Raw genomic sequence first — 22,843 nt, forward strand, 5'->3', positions numbered from 1 at the left:
TAGAGGTATAAATACTTTCCAAGGGAATGTAGAAGAAATAGTATGCTACTTAACCAACGAAGACCAGGGTATCCTGAGTCAGAAGTGTTTTGATAAGGCCAGAAAGCAATATAGATACAATTAATGTTGCTACTAAAGAGGGGGGAGTCTTCATAAAGGCAGCTGCAGCTGATGTGCATCCCAGAGTGTCTGCACAAACAGCTTTCCCTGTTCAGGGCAGCGACAGCTGTCCCCCTCCTGTTTTAACATTTCGTAAGCTTACCACCTTATAAATGTCAAGTTCATATAGCATTGCACAATGTTGCAAATGACAGACTTTGCAACTTTACCCAACTCTAAAAAAAAGTTAGTTAAAGAACGTAATCTGTTAATACAAAAGGGTTGGGATTCTACACATCTGTGAAGGCAACACATGGTGGGTTTTATTTAAGATAAGGTGATAAGTGGCTACAGTGAGCGCATAGAGAGTTGCAAGGGGAACGGAGAAAGATGTATGGCAGAAAGGGGCATTAGCAGGTGGCAGGTAGGGAGGTAACACTTGCGAGTTTTATTTAGCATAAGCCCTGGGGAGGTGGTGGTCCCCCCTATTCTTTTTGTTTATAGCCCCGTGGAGGTGGTAGTCCCCGGGGTCTCCGGGGTCTGTGTGGCCCGCCTCCTTTACTTTAATATAATCCCCGGGGAGGTGGTGGTCCCTGGGGCATAAAAATGCCCATGGAGGGGGCCCACATGCGCACCTGTCCTTTAATTTAATAAAGGAGGTATGCCCCCGGCACCTCGGGGCTTAGTTAAAATCAAGCGCAGACGACGGCACTTTTTTTTTTTTCATTTTTGCTGAGAATTCGTGGATTCATTGTGATTTTTTGGCATTTTTTATTTAAAAGCTTTTTTGCTCTTGCAGGACCCCAAGACCAGAGCTAAGGGATCAGGGTATTCCTACCCTGTCCCCTTTTCTTTTTTTCACTTTGTTTGTGGGACTTTGCTGATTTTGAGTCCTAAGATGGCTACCAACACTTCCTGGTTGAAGTGTTGGCAGCCAATCAGAGCTTTGCAGGCCTCTGCATAAGCTTGTTATTATTCACAAATTAGCCGCAATCATAGATAAACAAATTTGGATTTCCTTTAATTTCTCACAAACTACTGAACGGATTTACACCAAATAACTGGAAGCGTGATACCTTTCTGCCAAATTCAGTGTAATTTCCACCAGTGATTCGGGTAGTAGTCGTGTTCAAAGCTCCTATGGGATTTAACATGGGAATCACACTGTTTTTTACCCCCCTTGTTTTTCTCAGCCGCCGCTTGATGTATCACCCCGAAACTGTGCATGCACAACAAGAATCACTGGCAGAGAGCCAAGTTAAATGCACTCTTTTAGTTCTGTTTTCATAGCTGCATGGTTTCCAGAAAGTCCTTTCAACAGAGCACTGAGAAATATTTGAACTATTTGACAAATCAGGTTTGCAAACTTGTGAGGTGTGGGTGTGATATTTCAGTGTGACTGGAACTAACGATGCCTTTTTAAACATATCTGTCCACCACCATATCTGGCTGCTTTTGCCAGTAAGTGAACATAAACATGTTCCGGAATTACCGATTGTTTCACTTGTTAGTAGGTCTGCTCACAGGACAGGATTGTGTGCATTCCTGGGCAGGGACTTCTGCAGCTTTGTTGACGTCAACAAACATTTTGCTGGTAGTTTTCCACCTTTAAATCTGTTGGTGATGTACACTTGCTAAAGGCTGAAATAAAACTGTTCTTAGGGTACGAAAGGCAGGGAAATCACCAAACACTGGTAGGGTTGTAGAGGAAGGGGCCTACCTTCAGAGAAGACTATATTCCATTTAGAGAAACCAAAAATGTAAAAGTTACAATCAAGCAGCTGCACTTGTGTTTTTCATTACAAGTGTGGAAATGTAAACTTGCTCCATTTCAGTTTGCACCAATATTTACACAGTGGCAAGTTCCCAAGGGCACTGCAGGGCAGTCATACATGTATGCATGTATGAGCCTAGTAGTGTCAAATACTGACTGTCCAGGTTCGAGTTTTGTGCTTCGGGGCTTATAGGTTAAGCGGTTGGGAGGCCAGGATGCTCTGAAAGTTGACTTTTTCCAAATTTTAAAGAGCCCTGCCCCTGCTCTGAACGAACAGAAGGTGCACGAAAGGAGCTAAATGCACCAAAATTGGGCAAAATGCAGCATATTTCATACTCCCAGCTCTTAGCTGAGCCCAACACTGCGAACAGGTTGGCCAACACTCAAAGTTGGAACTTCACTTGCACAGACCTGCGACTAAATTTGGAATACAGTCTGATCTTTTTAAAATGTATAGATAATGCCAGTAGCACTGCTGTAAATCTAAGGTAATCACAGTTTCCCATGCATAGCTGTACACATTATTTGTGAATTTCGAGTAGTGACAAGTCATACACTGCAAGAGACAAACAGATCAGAACCTTTACATCCACAATTTCAACTGCGAACTCCTAACTCTGCACGTCACGCTAGTTCCAACAAATCCTGTCCCTGCGCAATACTCCCCTGCGCCAGCCGTTGCGTGACGCCTCTGTGTTCCAGATCCAGATAGAATATTACAAGTGGGGTGCGCAAGGCAATGAAGTCTAGTAGGCTTTTTAATGTAATATAAAAAAAAATCCTTTATGTCAAATTGTAATTTTATATGAAAGTTCAATAGTAAGCAACGCTCAGTCAATGCGTTTCATTCCCTCACGGGGACCTTCATCAGGGCTTATAATCATCTGATGATTTCCGATAGTGTAGTAGCCAATTGGCAATATTCTTCAAAGAAAGGATTTTTTGGATATTACATTGAACCTACCGGACTTCATTGCCTGGCGCACCCCCACTTGTAGTATTAGATCAGAACCTTTGTTTATAATAGCGCACCTGTTGCATTTCTGACCGCTATACACAAAAGTTGTCGTTATTATCCTGTCTTTGGGCTAACGATTGCCCTGGATATTAGGTAACCGTAAACCAGACTCGACCTTAGAAGGATGGAATTTCTTCGAAATTGTGGCCTGCAGACCACTGTGTGTTTCTTGAGCAAGTGTTCAGTTGGTCAAACCAAGCACCAGCTTACAAACTGGAATGATAAATGTTGATACCACCCGACAGAGCTAATTTTAACAACCTATAATTACAAAACATTACATAAACAAGTATTCTTATAGTCTTGAGGGTGAACAACCTTTACAACGCAACTTTTACCACGCAGTGCCTTTACGACGCAACTTTTACAACGCAAACCATTACAACGCATTGCGCTGGGGGGCGCTCTAGGATAGGGAATAGGTTTAATTTACTATCCAACACCTTCCCTACTATCCACGGGGACTGGAGTTGGAATAGTAAATTAAACAATTCACTATCCAGCGCCCCAAAGCACTATGCGTTGTAAAGGCATGCATTGTAAAAAAAGCGTTGTAAAGGCATGCGATGTAAAAGCATGCGTTGTAATGTCATACATCCAGTCTTGAGGCCTAGTCAATGTGTATTTATTTCAATTCACAGATGTAATCCCTTGTATTCTGGGTATGGTTAAAAACCATTTCGTATATAACTACTGCCCATGACAAAGGTGATCGGTATAAACCATATAGGTAGATGCATTGAGTGCATTAAGCTATTTAGTACTTTGTTAAGAGAAAGAATGGGACATGACCAACTTGAGACTTCGCCTACCTGAGCCATGGCTGGTTCTTACACCCAACAATGATAATATGAAGCATTATTACACTCTGCGACGCCTCATAGACACCATGTAGCAGTTTCAACATTAAAATCCCCCCTGCACTGTAAATCAACTGCCAAGATTGCTGGAAAGCTATACGAGACAGACAAATTCTTCAGAGAGGCTGATAAAGAATTCCATGTGGAAAACTGAGGAAAGTGTCTTACAAACACACAGATAAAAAAAAGACAGACAAAAACTGCCCCTTATATGAATATCTCCCTACAAAACTTTTGATCTGTGTTTAATTTGTAAATCCAGCCAAACTCACTTCGAGCATATTTGTGTCTACTTTAATTTAATACTCTGACCCTAGTCCTAACATATTAGGGAGTGAGTACCTGAAGGTTTGGAGAAGTCACTGATCAAGATCTTTTACATTGACTTACATAAAGTTGGCATTTTTATTCATTCAATCATCTTTATTCGATCATATATAAAGATCATAAAAGCACAATATAAATAGTTCATATTAAAATTATTTCGAAATTCCGTCTTTTAAACTTACAAAAAAATGACATCTTTCTTTTTTTTAAATAATGATGAAGATACGTTAAAAAAATTTAAAAAGAAAGAACCATTTCATGTACTCAGTCTAGATGCTTGTAGTATTGTTTTGCAGACTCAGAAATCTACGCTCTATCCCTTTCCTCTTCCTCATACAAGCCCATAGGAATGACGCAACTACATGGCAGACCAAAGGGTCAGGGAGTGTTTTTAGAAAATATAATGCTACCTGACACTGTTTGAAGTTCATTTTCTTTAAAATTGGTTTAAGGTAGATATTCCTTTCCTTCTCATATAGGCTGCAAAATAGAAATATGTGTAAATCTGTTTGTGATGATAGGTTATCGCATGCACACGCACTTAAGTTGGCGTGATTATATGTTTTTGCGGGATATCCTAACATGAGAGGGATCAGGTTAGTAAGGAACCTCAGTAATATAAATCTGTGTTGCATCCAGTTTACATTTGATAGGTAGGAAAAACTTCCTTCAGTTATTGGTGGATTAAGGCCATATGCCCTGGCTGCATGTTTCTCTTTAAGGAGTTCCTTGCGTTTGTACTCAGCCATCAGCATAAACATATTGTTGACCTTCCGTTTAGAGATCTTTCTACAGGTTAGTGGATCTTTAAAAAGCTCTTGGAGACCAATCTCGACTAAAGATGACTCCACATAGCTAAGCCATCTAGACCTTTTCCACTTGTCCACTTCTAAGCAGCTCTTTAGTATTAGATGATTCAGTGGGACTGTATCTCTCCTCCAAATTGAATGCCATAGGAGTAGAAGAGCTAGGTGTATATAATCTGAGATGTAGGGGAGGTCCAATTCCGAATGTAAAATACCATTTATAAAGGAGGAAGGTAGTCCCACTACAGATTTGAAAAATATATTTTCAGCCGTTTGGAGTGGTGTCGATGGAACCATACCCCAGACCCCTGCACCATAAGTCGCTGCTGCTTTAACTCTAGCCTGATAGATGTTTTTTATCGATAACAGGTTTCTCGCCCAGCTTTCTAGCAAATAATTTTATAGCAACAATGCCCCTCTCCATCACCATTTTTCTACCCTCAACCAGTTTTGTCCATGACAAATCTTTATCAAAGAGAATGCCCAAGTAGGGGAATCTCTATTTTTGTTCATTTCCGCACTGAAGTGCGGCACCTTTTCTTTTTTTGTAGCCCCTGCTATTAATACAAAGGACTGAGGGGCATATTAGCAACAAATAGCAATAATTATCTCTAAATGTGCTTAGCGCATTTTTTTTATCGCCGCCTATCGCCAGATATTATCGCAGAGATAACGTGCTATTAGCAACGTTTATCTCTAATGCGATAAAATATCCGGAGATAGCGGCTTAATGCGTGAATATCGCTGGAAATCCAGCGATATTCAGGCATTATCGCTAATGGGGACTTAACCTGAATATCTACATCCCATTGGATAAACAGGTTAAGTCAACCCATTAGCAGGCACTAGGTTCTGGCGATAATCGTGCTTAGTGCGATTTTTTTTATCACTTCGCCTGCCTTGCTAATAGACGATAGCTGTGTTAGCGACTGTTTTCAGTCGCTAACAGTTTGGGTACACCCACTTTGCATGTCATTAGCGATAAATATCGCTGACATGCAAAGCAGGCCCCAAACCTGTAGCTATCGCCTATAAGCTGTCACTAACGGCTGTTAGCGACAGCTTGCTAATAGAGCGATAAAAATATTGCCGCTTTAGTGGGAAAAAGTTCAGATAAAGCGGCGATATTGCCCTTGCTAATATGCCCCTTAGTTTGGTTCACTTTCAACTGGAGTGAATCCATAAAGGGGACATACGCAGTTATCGGCCTCTGTAGCGCTATCCCTGTTCTGGCATTTGCTAAGTTATGTTTTGGAGTCTGCGAGCCCTGTTCACAAAAGTAATCTGAGACAAAATCCTAACTTTATGACTTTCGGTATACACAAAGGGCATGTAGGAGTAGTAAAGTTAGGATTCCTAACTTTACTACTCCTAAATGCCCTCTGTGAATACCGAAAGCCATAAAGTTTTTTCTCAGATTACTTTAGTGAATCCAGCCCTGTGCTTTTGCAAAAGATGTTTTTGGAGTCTATAGTTTTACATGCTACTGAAAAGAGAAGTGCATCAAGGGAAAATTCATTGTCTTGGGAGAGTGGGATTCAAGAGAGTATTGCGTAATATTACCATCAGCACTTTGGTGGGAGAAGCTATGTCGTTCGAATGACTTTACTAAATCTGTCTTAGGCCCCACTGTCTTTGGACTTATTGCTAACATGTTCCTGAGTTCTGTGTTATTGTTGTGTCAAGATGTATTGGCCAGTTTTCTCCAAGGAAAGAATTTACATTCTTCCATTTGCGGACACTTTGAAGTAGCAATTGTTTAGGTTTTGACCAAAGGGCGAGTCCCTCATAGCAAATGAGGCCATAAGGCATATTCCCTCACACTGACAAATATGATGGTTCCCACTGCAAGAGACAACTGGTAGTTTCTTTGACACAGCAGAGGAGAAGAATTTGCAGATGTTGAGTGATGAATGACTTACTTGTAAATAGGCATGGCGATGTGCTCCATGAAGCTGATCTGCAGCTCGGGGATGTACGCCTTCTCCCGATCCATCATCTCACTTGGCCTGTTACCCATGGCTTTCTCCTGCAAGAAGCAGACACATGTATCACAATGCTTTCGTTAACAATCCTCAAATCCTTGATAGTCTTATTTCCTCATCCTCTCCCAGGTCGTCCTCATTTCCCTTCTTCCAGTGCCTTTTTTTACTCAGTAATATCCTTCATCATCCCCTGCCCGTGCCTCTCCGCTTCTGCCTTCTCGTATTTTGTGTCCTTTCTCTTCGGTGTTATAGAGCTTGAGAAGATTGCTTTTTTGCCCTCTTGTTGTCCTACTTTCTGGTTTGTACCTCTATCCTTCTCTTGGAACGCTCTATGATCTTTATTTACTATTTCAACATTTTCACAATGTGACATCCCAAAGCCTCCAAGCTTGAGGGTCCTCCAAGCTTGAGGTCACCCTATTTTATGCCTATCTCCTCCAATTCCGGTACTACTCATACAGCCCCCTCTCTTACAGCATCGATAAATCATACTCTTTGCTGTACATCGAGATAATGTACCCGATTCACAAAGATAAACTGAGACAAGATTCCAAATTTACAGCTTTTGGTATTCACAAAGGGTATTTGTGAGTGGTAAAGTTAGACTTTTGCCTCAGTTAAACATAAGTTTTGGTCTTAAGTTTAACTGAGACCAAAACTGAGAAAAAAGTCTAACTTTACTACTCGTAAATACCCCTTTGTGAATACCGAAAGTCATAAAGTTAGACTTTCGTCTCAGTTTACCTTTGCGAATCAGGCCCAAAGTGTTCGCTCAAAAGTGAGAATTCTATTTCCATCCCACTGAGGTCACCTTTGCCCTGTCCTGGTAAGATCTTGAAACTTTAAAGCTGTTCCATTTTACATCTCTAATGAAAGCTCATAACATCTGAGTGGCATTAGCCCGTAATTGTGTTCACGCGTACCTATGACTTTCTCCACTCAGTTGTTTATTCTGCAACTGTGCGTACTCTTTAGCATATGCTTGTTACTACAGTTCCAATTATTCTTGCTAATCTTGGTATTTCATGTGGAAAAGATCACATTTAGGTTCTCCTCAATTTATGATGAATTATGTACAAAGTGACAAGGAGATAGCAAAAAAGATTCCCACAACAGCTAGAACCAGAACTCTGATCCAAAGACATCTGCGGAAAGACCAGATACCATGCTTTGCAATGGCCCCTCATTGCTCTTTTCACCAAACTGATTATCAGTGCAAAGTAGTAGTCACTTACCAGGTCTCCTTGAGAGAAGAATTCTTTGTAAATCAGTTCCTGCGAAGGAGAAAGACACCAATCAGAATTATAAGGGTAAAGATATCTCAATTCACACATTATAACTATTTGGAGAAATGTGCACTTATCTATAGGAATGGGTTGGAACCCTCTTTTACATTTATTTCTTAGGCCATTGCTTTGAGGGAATAGAGTTGGTCTTGAGGTGTTCGACCCCACCCCAATGAAATTTGAGGGACTATTTAGTAAAAGCTCACACAAAACAGGGCAGAAAGCCAAGTCGGTGTACTGCGTTGCGTGAACAGGCGAGAGCCGTATAGCGACATACGTACTAAGATATGACACTCTTCAGCTCTCTCCCTGGGCTGGTTCACTTGCGTCTGCCAAGTCCCAACGCAGGGCCCCTTCCACCATGGTGCAAGCTTGCCTGCGTCACAGAAAGCATTATTTGTGCAGGAAGGGATACATTGCTGTACAAAAAAATACTACAAGGCCAATTCCCCGTTCGATGCATGTTGAAAAGAGGAAGTAATGATGAGAAATAAACATATTTCTCCTCATTTCGCCATGGTCGGGTGGCGTACCATTTTGGTGCAATTCCAGGTTTACTGATTTCAGTACATCTGGGATTGTTTCATCTTCTATATTCTATGGATGGATGCACAGGAATGCCCATGTCCCACCCATGGACCGCCTACCACTATGAAATATAATGCTACGCAGTGCAAGCATCTGAGCTGCGTCACAGTTCGTTACAAATTTACGCAAGGTGGCGCAAATCGCCACTTAATAGTCTCTGTAAATCTTACTTAATCCTTTGTCCTGCTTTGCCTTGTGTGATGCAAGGGTAACACAAAGGCCTAGTAAATTCTGGGCCTTGATACAGGCGCCTGCCCATTGAGGACTTTGATAACAGACTTCTGCACCTGGGTGCTCTTGGGTAGGCGATTGTACAAACTGAAGCAGCGTGTTCTGTTCCCACCATAGAAATTGCTCCTTTCTAACGAGCCTCAGAAGTACAACATGTGTGTCAAGGGAAATGCACCACCGGCAGTGCTTGATATTTTAAGCACACAATGCAAACTCTTATGCAAAATGATTGCTTTTCTCTGCATTTAGCAAGATACATTGAGGAAGACATTGCAGGTTTCAAGTCAGTGTGTGACCACACCCCCTGAAATGCCTGTCTTTAAAGATCAATGAAACTGTCCACTTTCTTCGCACTCTAGACAGAGACTTAACCTGCTCTTAACACAAATACATTTCAAGCAAATTATTGCTTTTTTGTTCTCTTGTTGCCTTACTTTCTGGTTTGTACCTCTAGCCTTCTCTTGGAACGTTCTGTGATCTTTATTTACTAGTTCATTATTTTCAAAATATGACAGCCCAATCCCTCCACGCTTGAGGTCCCCCTCTTTTATCTCTTCACATCCTGGTACTCATACATATACCTCTCCTACAGCATCTATACATCGTACTAATCGCTGCACATAGAGATATAGGGCCTGATTACGTGTTTGGCGGAAAGGATTACTCCGTCACAAACATGACGGATCCTATGGAACTTGTAATATGGCGGACAGGATATCTGTTACGTCTGTGACAGAATATGCCATCTATCAAACTCGTAATCGGGCCTAAAGTGTTCACTCACAAGTGGTCATTCTATTTCCAATCCACTGAGTTGACCTTCGCCCTGTCCTGGAAAGATCTTGAAACTTTAAAGCAGTTCCCTCCAAAATCTCTAACGAAAGCTCATAACATCGGAGTGGTATTAGCACTTCCTTGTGTTCCTGAGTAACTGATTTTCTTCACTCGGTTGTCTATTTTGAAACTATGCGTACTCTTAACTCCTTAAATGTGTGTGGAATTCCCCTGTGGTGTGGGCGAATTACACGCGATTCGCGATGTGCGCGATTCAGATGCCGTCTGACTCACATACCCACCGTGACGCATGGAAAGGGTTAAGCACATGCTTGTCACTACCGTCCCTATTATTCTTGGTAATCTTAGTATTTCATGTTGGGAAATATTGCATTTAGGTTCTCCTCAATTTATGAAGCATTAGGTACAAAGAGGCAAGGTAATGGCAAAAGATTCTCACATCCAGGCTAAGAACCAGCTTGGAAACAGAACTCTGACCCGAGACAGCTGATTAAAGACCTGATACCTGCTTGGCAATGAGTGCATTCAAAGTCCCTGATTGCTCTTTTCACCAAAAGACATACAATTTATGTTCTCAATGTTTTTCCTGAGGAACCAGTCAACTATGCCCCTGTCCTGCACTTGGTTGGAGGTTGACATAATACATAATACACAACCCACAAAACTACTAAGAGGCCAATTCCCCTTTCGATGCGTGTTGCAAAGAGGAAGTAATGATGAGAAATAAACATATTTCTCCTCGTTTCACCATGGTCGGGTGGCATACCATTTTGGTGCAATTCCAGGTTTACTGATTTCAGTACATCTGGGATTGTGTCATCTTCTATATTCTATGGATAGATGCACAGGAATGCCCATGTTCCACCCAAGGACCGCCTACCACTATGAAATATAATGCTAAGCAGTGCAAGCATCTGAGCTGCGTCACAGTTCTTTACAAATTCACGCAAGGTGGCGCAAATCGCCACTTAATAGTCTTAAGGGTATTTCTTGCAGCAGTGAATCTGGCCTGTGGATGGGAATGCCCTCTCATCCTCGTTCTTCGATCAGGGAATGTCCATTTGCAGATTAGTTTTTTTGCATATGTAAGTTCCATTTTCATCCTAAAGACTTTTGTGAATGGACACTGATTTAGCAGATAGTTTTATGTGCATTGCAAAACTTGCCAATTGGTAAGAGGCACAGATGGAAGCACATTTCCTCCAACATACTTGTTTGCACTTAGTGAGCAGCATTAGTGGGAGTAGGTCAGTAGATGGTTCCTCTTTTCTTTTATGAAGAAGCTCATACTTGGGTGGGGCTGTCTGGAAGAGTAGCTATCTTTGCAATAGTCTATGTGGCTGAATATGTGGTTCATTTGCCAATTGTTTCTGCACTCATGAAGAGTGCAGGAGTATTAATATCTGTCCCTTAAATTAGCAACAGTAGATGGACCACATACCCGAGAACAAGCACTTGTGCAGGCGGCATGTATGCATATTTGCATTAGTGGTGTAATGCAAAATGATGGGGCACTACTGCAGAATGTGATGAGGGGTCTCTGAGTCTCCCATATCTCACAGTGATGGGGCACTAATGCAGAATGTGTTGAGGGGCCTCTGAGTCTCCCATATCTCACAGTGATGGGGCACTAATGCAGTATGTGATGAGGGGTCTCTGAGTCTCCCATATCTCAAAGTGATGGGGCACTAATGCAGAATGTGATGAGGGGCCTCTGAGTCTCCCATATCTCACAGTGATGGGGCACTAATGCAGTATGTGATGAGGGGCCTCTGAGTCTCCCATATCTCACAGTGATGGGGCACTAATGCAGAATGTGATGAGGGGCCTCTGAGTCTCCCATATCTCACAGTGATGGGGCACTAATGCAGAATGTGTTGAGGGGCCTCTGAGTCTCCCATATCTCACAGTGATGGGGCACTAATGCAGAATGTGATGAGGGGTCTCTGAGTCTCCCATATCTCACAGTGATGGGGCACTAATGCAGAATGTGATGAGGGGCCTCTGAGTCTCCCATATCTCACAGTGATGGGGCACTAATGCAGAATGTGTTGAGGGGCCTCTGAGTCTCCCATATCTCACAGTGATGGGGCACTAATGCAGAATGTGATGAGGGGTCTCTGAGTCTCCCATATCTCACAGTGATGGGGCACTAATGCAGTATGTGATGAGGGGCCTCTGAGTCTCCCATATCTCACAGTGATGGGGCACTAATGCAGAATGTGATGAGGGGCCTCTGAGTCTCCCATATCTCACAGTGATGGGGCACTAATGCAGAATGTGTTGAGGGGCCTCTGAGTCTCCCATATCTCACAGTGATGGGGCACTAATGCAGAATGTGTTGAGGGGCCTCTGAGTCTCCCATATCTCACAGTGATGGGGCACTAATGCAGAATGTGATGAGGGGCCTCTGAGTCTCCCATATCTCACAGACATTCATTGACCTTGGCCTGAATGGGCTCACCTGCAGGGAGGGGGCTCCTGAATAGGTGGGGTCCCCCTTGCACCACAGGGGCTTGTATTACACCCCTGGCTTGCATTTACATTGCATGTGTATTACATGATCTATAAGCATGTGGGACTGGTGAGGGTGTGGACAGGAAGGGATTACTTACTGCAATCTTCCTTGTGGTTTTCCATCCTTTGGTCTGGTCCGAGAGGTCACACGACGTCATGAGAAGACACAGCAACAAACTATGATGATGTTTATTTTTGGGATCATAGCCAACTGCAAAAAAAAGCAAAAAACAGGATGTCAAAGTATGACTGTTATGTTGGGCTTCAGCAAGAAGGCATCTATTTGTTATCGATTTATGGGTAATTTTGAGTAATGGGATGTGGCCCGTCATGTGCCGGTGGGCGGTGGTCATAAGCTCCATACCCTCTTGGAGATTACTGACCACCATATTTAGGTAACTCCCCCTGCCTGGTGTAAACACTGCCTTCAAAGAAGCTACCACCACATGCTATTCTGAAACATTGTAACAGTTGCTAAGCACTCACAATGTTTTATACGGCCACTCATAAAACTTTTTTATTTTTCAAAAAAAGCTCTGAAAGGAGTTTGTTTTTGAAAAAAGTGACCATGACACAATGTGAGTTTTCTTTCAGGGTGTTGGGTTCATTTTTCCTTTATTCTGTTCAGGACCACATTGCTTTACCATTTGCTGGTCCCTGAACAGAAAAAAAGTATGTCAGACTATTTGCCCTAAATAGGGAAGCCAAACTGAGGTAGTTATATAGATGATCTGATACTGCGAATCCAGCTGGGGCTCTGTCTGGTGGAAACACGATGGTCTCCCGGACTCTAAAAGAGATGGTGGACCATCAATTCAGCCAACACATACCTCCGCCATGTTTGTAGCAAAGTGCCCTGTCCATCAAACTGTAAACACCCCCATTAAATATAAATTCATTAACATTTTATTTTTGCCAATATATATTAGCACAGAAATGTGATTTACAGAACATAACCTGTCTACAAAGCAACACAGTGCTCGCAAGGGGGGATTATGACAGATTAAAGAGGTGTCAGGTGGGTGTTAAAGAGGGCTCGGGATGAAGCAACAATGTGGAGATGAGGTTTACAGTAATGCATGAGCTGTGCCGGGAGTGAGGATGCAGAAGAGGGTGGGTGGGGGTCTTCATCAAGGGGAGTCCGTGATGAGGAGGTTGCAGTGTAACAAGGTGTTCTTTGAAGAGATGGGCCTTCAGTTCTTTATGGAATTTATGAAGGAATGATGCCTGTCTGACCAGGATGGTGTTTCAGACTTTTGGCTTACAATAGTCAATATCTTTCCTCTACTTCCTGCACTTACTGGTTTCATGCCTCCGGATGCGGCTGCTGTGTTGTGTGATCCTCAAGAGATCTTAATCTCCATTGCCAGGTATAGGGGGTGCTTCAGTTGACCACCTTATAGATTATGCAGCAGGTTTTAAATGTGAGTAGAACGGAATTGGGAGCAAGGGCGTTTTGTTTTATACATTATGTTAACATGCCTCAATTGATGGATTTTAATGCCTCAATGTACAATGGGAGATTAGGATGTTCCTAGGATTTCAGAACAGTCTTTTGCCAGGCCTGAACTTCCTTTCTGATACATATAAGTCTCCTCTAGGATAGCCATAAACGGCCCATAGGGCAGGGTGCAGGGTATTTAATACAAAGTTGGACATATATGTTTAATGTTTACATATCCTGGTATTGAAAAACTCATAAAATTTGATTTTCACTACTGCAAGCACTGCATCTCCCATAGGATAACATTGGGTTCCTTATCCCATGTACTAAGTGGTACCTTTCAATTAGGAGAAGGTACAAATATCAAGTTTGGTGTCTACAGCATTGTAATTTAAAATCCTCTGTAAATGGTAAAGCTGGATTTTGAATCACAATTCTGAAAATGACACTTTTAGAAAGTTAGCATTTTTTTGTCCCAACCATATGGTGCTTGCAGCCTGTATCCTAGGTCACATGATTAGGTATAGCTGGCAGTTGGCCTTTGTGTATTGTTCCCAGGCAGTGAGACAAAGGGGGCATAGGTGTTGGCAGGGCGGGCAATCTATGACTTGATAGGGCGTGGAACTTTCACCTACCACACTTGCACATCACAAAGGCTCTGCTTCAGCACACTCACTAAGAGTTTGACCCTAGTCTTTTGTACCCCCAGAGAAGCTGGGGTCATGGCAGGGAGGCAGGAAATTACAAGCACCTATTGGGTTGGAACCCTTTTGAAACTTCTCCTACTTTAAATCTTGCACCAAGGGTAAATAGTTGACACTCAGACCCAACTCTTCAGCATACTCTTGAACCTATGGATACTGCAGAAGAAGGACTGCTGTGATGATCTGCTGCAAGAAGAACTGCCACTCTGCTGCAATGCTTGCTGAGAAGGAGGATTGGACCTGCACCCTTCATCCCAAGCTGAAGTGACTCCAGGGACCAGCTGACTGACCTCCTGTACGGAGGCACAGGGACATGACAAGCTCCAGAGGCCTCCCTGCATCTGAACAGCTCACCTGCTGACTGAACCTACAACTGGGATGACCTGAGCCCTGCTGGCCTTTGATGGAGTGTATCCCTGATCCTCAAGAGGTGCCCCTCAGGTCCTGGACATTTGGTGTGGCATTAGTTGAGCTCCCTTTGCAAGAAAAGGAGAAATCCTGATGTTTTGGGCTCTTTGCGACCACTGTTCATGCCAAGATCTTGCCTCCTGCACCACCCACCAAAGAAAAGCTCCAGTGAACCTGACTCTTTGCTTTTACAGTGACTGCCAGTGCCAATCCGCAACTTGAGATTTGCACTTCATGCTACAGCATCGACAGCCCTTGGCGACCGCTAACACAAGTCTCCGGCAGCTATCATCTGCGATGCCATCAAGATCTCCGTGCTACAGCAACGACTGTCTATGATTCCTGGCTGGCTTTTCGCACAACAGCGACGACCATATCGAATATTCTCTCTGCTCCTCACGGCCCCCTCCACTGCGAATGGAACTGTTCACAGTGGACTTTCGATGGAAACTCTTTCAGTAATACTAACCTGGTCCCTGCATCGAGCCCATGCTCCATCACAGTCAGCCCGAACTTATGACTTTCACTCGGCCTCGTATGACCAGATAACCACGAATGGCACTTTGTGCTTTTAGACACTATACTTACCTTAGTTCTCAGTAATTGTATATCTCTAATTCTATTGATTGGATTTTTATCATTTTGGTGTCAAATAATTTAGCAGATTTTCCTCCATTTGTCTAAATTAGTGCGGACGTTTTCTTGGGTTGTGTTTTCTCTATATTACTGCTTGACGTGCTGCATAAATAGTTTACACATTGCCTCTTAGTTAAGCCTGTTTGCTTTGTGCCAAGGTACCAGTGGGCTGAGCACAGGTTGGTTTGGGGTTTGCTTGTGTTTCTCCCTGACAAGAGTTGTGGTTGCTGCTTGAGTAGAGTTTCACCCCCCCCCCCTGAATCAGTAAACCAATTTCCTACACCCATTATTTGAAGACACATCTTCTTGTCACTCAGTTGCTTACCATCAGTTTTATACTGCGCTGGAAGAGTTGAAAGTGTCACAGTTATCACTGGTCCTATGTGTGTATTGAAAATCTTAGTATAATTAGGGTCTCTGGAAAACTTGATTTAGTAGGTATGCTATTAGTGTAAGTTTAATTGTGACTCGCTAGCCACATAATACATCATCTGCCACATGAATCACAATTATTAGTTTATAAAAATACGTTCTGAGCTCAAACAGATAAAAAGGTTTTTTAAATCTCTGCACAATGGATGCAGTAACACAACCAACATTGTGCAAACGTTAACTTGTCACCTCTCCGCAGATGATTGCTGTATTGAGACATTCACACAGGTGACATCTTTGGTCGACAGTGTAAGCATCTCCATCAGATGCACTGCATGAGGGCTCTTGTCTGCAAGCAGTAGAGAAAAGCCTTAAATACTTATGTGTAATTCAAACAGAATGGAAAGTGTGGTTCCTCCTTTGCCACAAAAATGATTGTTATGTTAAGAGTATTTTTATAGTGCTCTATCTAGTGGTCTTCAGCTCCTTGCGGAATTCAAGAAGAGATGAGGAGGTTCTCATGTGGTGTGGGAGGTCGTTTGTTCCTTGCTTTAGGAGAAATGTATGTGAAGGTTCGACCTACTGACCTGCTTTTTTGTATGTGTGGGACATGTGCTGGTGCACGTTCAGCTGCGCGGAGGTGCCTGGAGATTTGATGGAGACGTACACAGCTATGCTGGGTCTTTGTTGTGCACTGCTTTGTATTTGTGGGTGAGAAGCTTGAACTGTGCCTGTTTGTGTATCAGGAGCCAGTGGAGTTCCCTCAGTGTGCGCTGTGATGTGAGACTGCCGTGGGAGGTTGAGGTTCACTCTGGCTGCTTCAGATGGTCGGTAGCCTTTTTGTGAGTTTCTTGGTATTTCCTGTGTAGAGGATGTTCCCGTAGTTTAGTCGCCGAGGAATGAGGGCTTGTGTGACGTTGTTCTCGGTGTTGTTTGGTATCCACTTGTGGATCTTTCTCAGCATCCTCAGGGTGTTGAAGCAGAATGTGGCAATGTCGGTGACCTGGTGGGGACATGTCCAGCTTGTTGTAGATTATGCTTCCAAGATTTCTTGCATCTGGGCTGGGTTGGTTATGGGTCTGAGGTCTGTGGAACACTAGGCAGTCTACCGTGGTGAAGCACCTTTCCCAAAGATCTCCACTTTGCCCTCGTCCGTGTTCAGTTTTAGGCAGGTCGATTTCATCCATGTGGCTACTTCGATCATGCTGAAGCTGTTCCTTGTGCATAGTGTTTTGTCCGAGAGACGGCATCAGTTTGTGTTGTTGGCGTAGGTATGTTGATGATGTGCGTCCAGATGATGTTTGCCAGTGGAGTCATGTAGATGTTGAAGAGGGTTAGGTTGAGTGAGGAACCTTGCGAGACTCCACAAAATAGTTTCCCGGCTTCTGAGGAGTAAGGCCGGGGGTGTAGCTTCAGGAGTGGTGTTTGGGGGTGTTACACCCAAATAAATATATTTTCTGTTAAATAGTTGGGTACAAGTGCTTTCACTCGGGTATGGTGAGGTGTCTGTTAGAATTCACCAGAAGGTTTTCCATACACACAGACAAAAAAACACACATTTCTCTCCCTCCCTGCTTTGAAGGTCTTCAGAAATGTTGGTTAATTTAAAAAATATTGTTTTTCTCTCACTTAGTACTCCTACCAATCCACAGCCATCTCCCTTACCACTGCCCCTTTAGCCCCTCACATGCTCCCTGCTTGTCGTATAATGTATTTTAACATTATATGCCAGTATGATTGTTATAAAATCTGAAGCTCAGACCGACCCCCTCCCCCAAATCTTACTGACCAAGCTTCGTCTCTGAGTAGGGCGGCATGTTATCAGTTTGGGTTTGTTTCACTATTCACATAAATGCAATTTTTGGACCACAGGCTCACTTCTCAGAGCAGCACTTATTTTAGGAGGACACTCTGACTTTAGAGGAATCCCAGATATGTTTCATCCCTTTGTAAGGTTAGATCGTTAGGCACGGATGTATGACGTGAAAACGCATACTTTTACAACGCATACCTTTACAACACATTTTTTACAACGCAACATCCATTACAACGCATTCCATTACAACGCATGCCATAACAACAAGTTTTTAAAAACTACCTTTACAACGCATTCCATTACAACGCATACTACCTTTACAACGCATACCATTACAACGCATAACATTACATTGCATGTATGGTAAGTATTGGATAGTGTAGGGGTAAAAATTACTATTCTAACTCCAGGGGGGTGCAACAGTAGGGTAAGTGTTGGACAGTGTAGGAGTAAAAATTACTATTCTAACTCCAGGGGAGTGCAACATTAGGGTAAGTGTTGGATAGTGTAGGGGTAAAAATTACTATTCTAACTCCAGGGGGTGCAACAGTAGGGTAAGTGTTGGATAGTGTAAGGGTACTATGCGTTGTAATGTCATGTGTTGTAATGGTATGCATTGTAATGACATGCATTGTAGTGGTATGCGTTGTAGTGTCATGCGTTGTAATGGTTGCGTTGTAATGGCATGCGATGTAATGAATGTTGCGTTGTAAAAGTTTCGTTGTAATGGTAGTGCGTTGTAAAAGTTGCGTTGTAAAGGTTGTTTCCCTTAAGAACCAGCTCGTGAGACACATACATCAATCATATGATATGTATCACATTATGCTGCAAGTGCTGTTTCTTAACTAGAAGAGGTGCGTCCAGGGGCAATATGGTCTTAACACAAGGTAAACTCGAAAATAGAGGCGCCTTGTAGGACAGGGTTGGGCTAGATACACGAGGCACTCCCTACCCTTATTACAGGAAGCGTCTACATGAAGGCGTGATGTTTGCCGGATGCAGCGATGAGTAGCTTTTATATAATGTATTTGACTCTTAGAGATAGAAAGTAAAGTGCTAATAAAATGTCTGTGTTTCTTTGCATGAGGGAACATTCATTTTCTGGTGAAACCTTTTCCTGGCGAGGGGTGTTCACCACAGGGAGGTTTGGAAAGTCCCAGTTTACAGGATGGAAAGAGGCGTTTCTGGTGGATGAAACTTTCGGTTCATCCTAAGTGTTCTAATATTGTTATTTGATACACTCTTCTCAAAGACATTATTGTCGCGTATGAAATAATCTGTCCAGCGCTCTGTGTGTTTTGTACTCAGCTGAATGACCCAGGAGGCTCTCCTTAGGTTGTTTTGGATAGATATGCCCAGGGGCCATGGCCATGAAATTGATCCATAGCGGGTCATGTGGCAATCTGGGCAGACTGGTTTTATCTACTATTCTCCAGAATCAATTTGATATATTTCATGCCGTAAGCAAATTGGCAGTTACTTTATGTCTCATGAAAAGTAAAGGCTTGAACCACAAAAGTGCGCTTCGACGCCTCGTAAGCGCTATATGAATGCAATTACAATTTGATACAATACAATAGTGCTTGTTTCTTCAGGCTCTACATTTCTTTGAAGCAAAATCGAATTGAAGGACTTGCCTGCCATCCAGTGCGCAAAGGGTGGAAGCACAACAACCAAATGTAAACATTCATATCTCATATGCCATAGCTGAGAAGTGTCCAGATTGCTTATGTGTCATTTCCATGGTTATGCTTTTAAGTAGCACCACGTAGCCAAATGTGCGACACTTCGAATGACATATTAAAAAGCGAGCAGAGGAAGGACTCAGTAATTAGTCTGTGCTCCAATTGAGGGTCAGGCACAAGAAGAGGAAGGAAAGGCTGTGGGAGCTGATGAAGAAGAATCAAGCAAATGAGAGTGACAATTAAGCCAACCAATGGTAAGCAGTGGGTGGCCTCAAAGGCCAGTAAGGCAATGAAAGGTCTCACAAGATGCACTGCCTTCGGCAAGACCTAGAAATGTATTCTCAAAACACACAGGGAAATATCTAATGACGCAGAAAAAAATATGGATAATATAGCACATGGAATATATGCTGTCGTAGACCACAGAGAAACCTATAATATGATTGGGAAACATGTTATCAAGACGTGTCTTGGAGCTGATACTCATTTGTGGCATAGTATTGCACAGAAAATTATGATTGCATGAAATAGAAATAGGCAATTACATGCATAGAAATGTTCACATTGAACATGTATATCATGGACTCAACAGATCAGGATAGGGTGACCATAGTATCAAAAAACAAAAATCCGGACAGACAGCTGGATTAGACCCATTTAGGAGGACCATTATTTAGTAGTTTCTATGTCCATAGACCAAACGACAGCACAATCCAACATGAAACTATAATAGCATGATTCACAATCAGTGAGACACCCACTGACCAAACAACAAATATTAAACTAGAATGTTTAGCTAATTACACAAGGAAAATGAGTAACAAGTCTGGCAAACGGTGTTAAGTTGCATTTTTCGGCAGATAGACAAGGTTGGGGTTGTGAACATGTGCCATGGGACCCTGCTGAGCTGGTGTTGTCAAGAGAGCAGCTCTGTGCAGCCTCCTTCCCTTCCACCAATGACACAATTGGTCTATGGGTACCAAACAAAAACCTTTTAAAATGTTACAGTGAATATGCCACACTGCCATGCTGTGTGACATGACACAATAAACGCTGCTGTTGCCACATCTCTGAGAAGAGCTATGTGGCAGGGAGACCATGTATGCTTATTTTTGTGTAGTATCACACAGTATCACAGTTTATACTGTGAGCATGGCAAGGCACTATGTTTATTGCGTTGCTTATTCTCACCACTCACCACTCTCCTCAGACTCAGACTGAGACTATGCATGATATTTTCAGACCTGCCAACACACACAGTCTCACCCTGTGTCACACAATTTCATCTCTACTCACAGGGTCTCCCAGTGAGGATACAATATCGCACGGTGGGAGATAACATGAGCTGGAAACCCCTTTAATGTTTGGATTTCCCGCTAATGTTTGGAGATTGGGGACTGCTGACGTCTATGGTTGGTTTCCAAATTTTGCAGGCCCATAGCAGCAGCTTCAGAAGCATTTGTTAAGGGGGTGGGTTTGGGTCATTTCTGGCATAAAGTCCCGCCCCCTCTCCATGAACCCGCCCACTCATGCTTCATGAAAATTATAGGCCTAAGCTCCGCCCCAACATAGACCGCACCCCTTTAAAACCCCACCTCCTCTAATCTAGTGACATTTATCTGCATGTTGGCATGCCTGAATTATGCAGCCTTCAGAGTACACTGTGAGTGACTGTTTTGATGGTGTTCACTAAACATTTAACTTTTTTTGCTTTTTCAGAGACAAACTTTTCAAAGTGGGAGTTTGTTTCTGAAAAACAGAAAAATGAATGACCCCTACACTCCGCGAGAGTATCATATCAAAAACAATGTACAGAGTGCTTCCCTGGGTCATTCAGCTGATTAATAACACACACCGTGCTAAACAGAATTTTTCATGTATGACAATAATGGCTCTTCCTGGTGGTGGCAGAAAGGAAAACAAGCATTTACAATGCAATGGTTTCGCCTTCTGAAAAGTTTGAGCTATTGGCATTGTATATGACAAAATTTGTATTTATGTGTTGGTTTTGAAAACAGATAAATAAATGGCATTGTCATTTACAATGCCAATAGTTTAATCTCTGGCAAATGCCACACAAAAACACACAGACCCACACACACACACAGACCCACACACACCAACAGAGCCCCCCCCCCCCCCCCCACACACACACAGAGCCACACACACACTCTGGGGCATAGTTTCTTAACATCCTTTGTAGTTCAGACTTGTCGGGGGTGACTGCTTTTTAAGTCTCACATACAAACAGCTTTTAGCTGTTGTGTTGCCAAAAGGCCTTTTGACGACCATACCAAAACAAACAACGAGGGGGGAGGGGGGGGGAGCTCACGCACACACGCAACGAGGGGGGAGGGGGGTGAGGAGCTCGCGCACACACAAGCAACGAGGGGGGGAGGGGGTGAGGAGCTCACGCACGCAGAAGCCACGAGGGGGAAGGGGGTGAGGAGCTCACGCACACAAGCAACGAGGGGGGGAGGGGGGTGAGGAGCTCACGCACACAAGCAATGCTCACCATCCCTGCCGCATAATGAAGGTCATTTGAGATACTGAGGTATGCCTCGTGCAGCATAATGCCTAGTATTGGAAAGAGCATTTGACTTTTGTGTTGTAACACAGTGGCCATTTTGCCCCGAACTGCAACACAGCTTCACAGCACATTGTTTCTGGGGGCTGAAGTGCACAAAAACAGGCTGGATGGAATTAGTCAGGCTGTCTGAATCCTGCTGGCAGACCGACACCGCCAAATCCATCTTCAGCGGGAGAGATGCAGGCCTGCCTCCCCCTCCCCCCACATCACAAGGTCCGAGAGGTATCTGCGCGCCGGCGATAAGCCAAATTTTCTCTCAATATTGCAGGCATCACAGAGCCTCTTAGGATAATAAAAAGAGCGGGAGAAAAGTCCTTTTTCCGTCCAATCAATTTAATTTCTATTTAATGTCCAAGGGAGGCGCTGTTAAAGCGGTAATGACCGTGGAGAGATTGAAGTCGGCCGAGCTGGCCCACTCTATGGCGAGTAATAACTTAGGAGAGAGCGGCGGGAGGGACAGGGGAGGACAGTTCCCGCGCCTAGAACACTTTGCCACATCCAATGCCTTAATCTCGCGCTCTTTACGACATTAAAGTGGGAAGGAAGGCGGGGAGGCAGAGCAGGCTGTTCTGGTCCAACCTGGGAGAAGACAAGACAGCGGACTGAACCATTCCAGTGATGGAGGAGCGGGCTGTACCACTGCTAAGGTGAATAGCTGGGGGGAAATGGGCCTTGTGAGTAAAGAATGCAAGTTGGCCCATACAAGCGTGTTCAAGAGAGTGTGGATGGAACCATTGCAAGATTGGTTGGTTGTAGTAGATTGGGCTATTACTACGTACAATGAGCGTAGGCTGATTTCCAATAGGGCCCGCCCAGAGCATGAAAGAATAGACCAGTCCATTGGTGGGAGTGGCTGTTTCATTTAAGACTGATCAGTTCTAATAGCTACACCATTGTATACG

At 43.3% G+C, this 22,843-nt stretch overlaps 1 protein-coding gene across 1 annotated transcript in view; it reads right to left on the reverse strand.

Annotated features, from left to right (window-relative positions):
* PDE2A (phosphodiesterase 2A) overlaps nucleotides 1-22,843 on the reverse strand; it is a 1,220,867-nt gene that overhangs the window by 6,165 nt on the left and 1,191,859 nt on the right. Inside the window, exons 27-29 of the mRNA XM_078658599.1 lie at nucleotides 12,385-12,497; nucleotides 8,105-8,143; nucleotides 6,807-6,913 (exon numbers count right to left, since the gene is read on the reverse strand). Coding sequence (XP_078514725.1) covers nucleotides 6,807-6,913; nucleotides 8,105-8,143; nucleotides 12,385-12,497 — 259 coding nt within the window. The remainder of the gene's footprint in view (nucleotides 1-6,806; nucleotides 6,914-8,104; nucleotides 8,144-12,384; nucleotides 12,498-22,843) is intronic.

The sequence above is a fragment of the Lissotriton helveticus genome, chromosome 8 (genome assembly GCF_964261635.1).
Source record: "Lissotriton helveticus chromosome 8, aLisHel1.1, whole genome shotgun sequence".
Classification (NCBI taxonomy): Eukaryota; Metazoa; Chordata; class Amphibia; order Caudata; family Salamandridae; genus Lissotriton; species Lissotriton helveticus.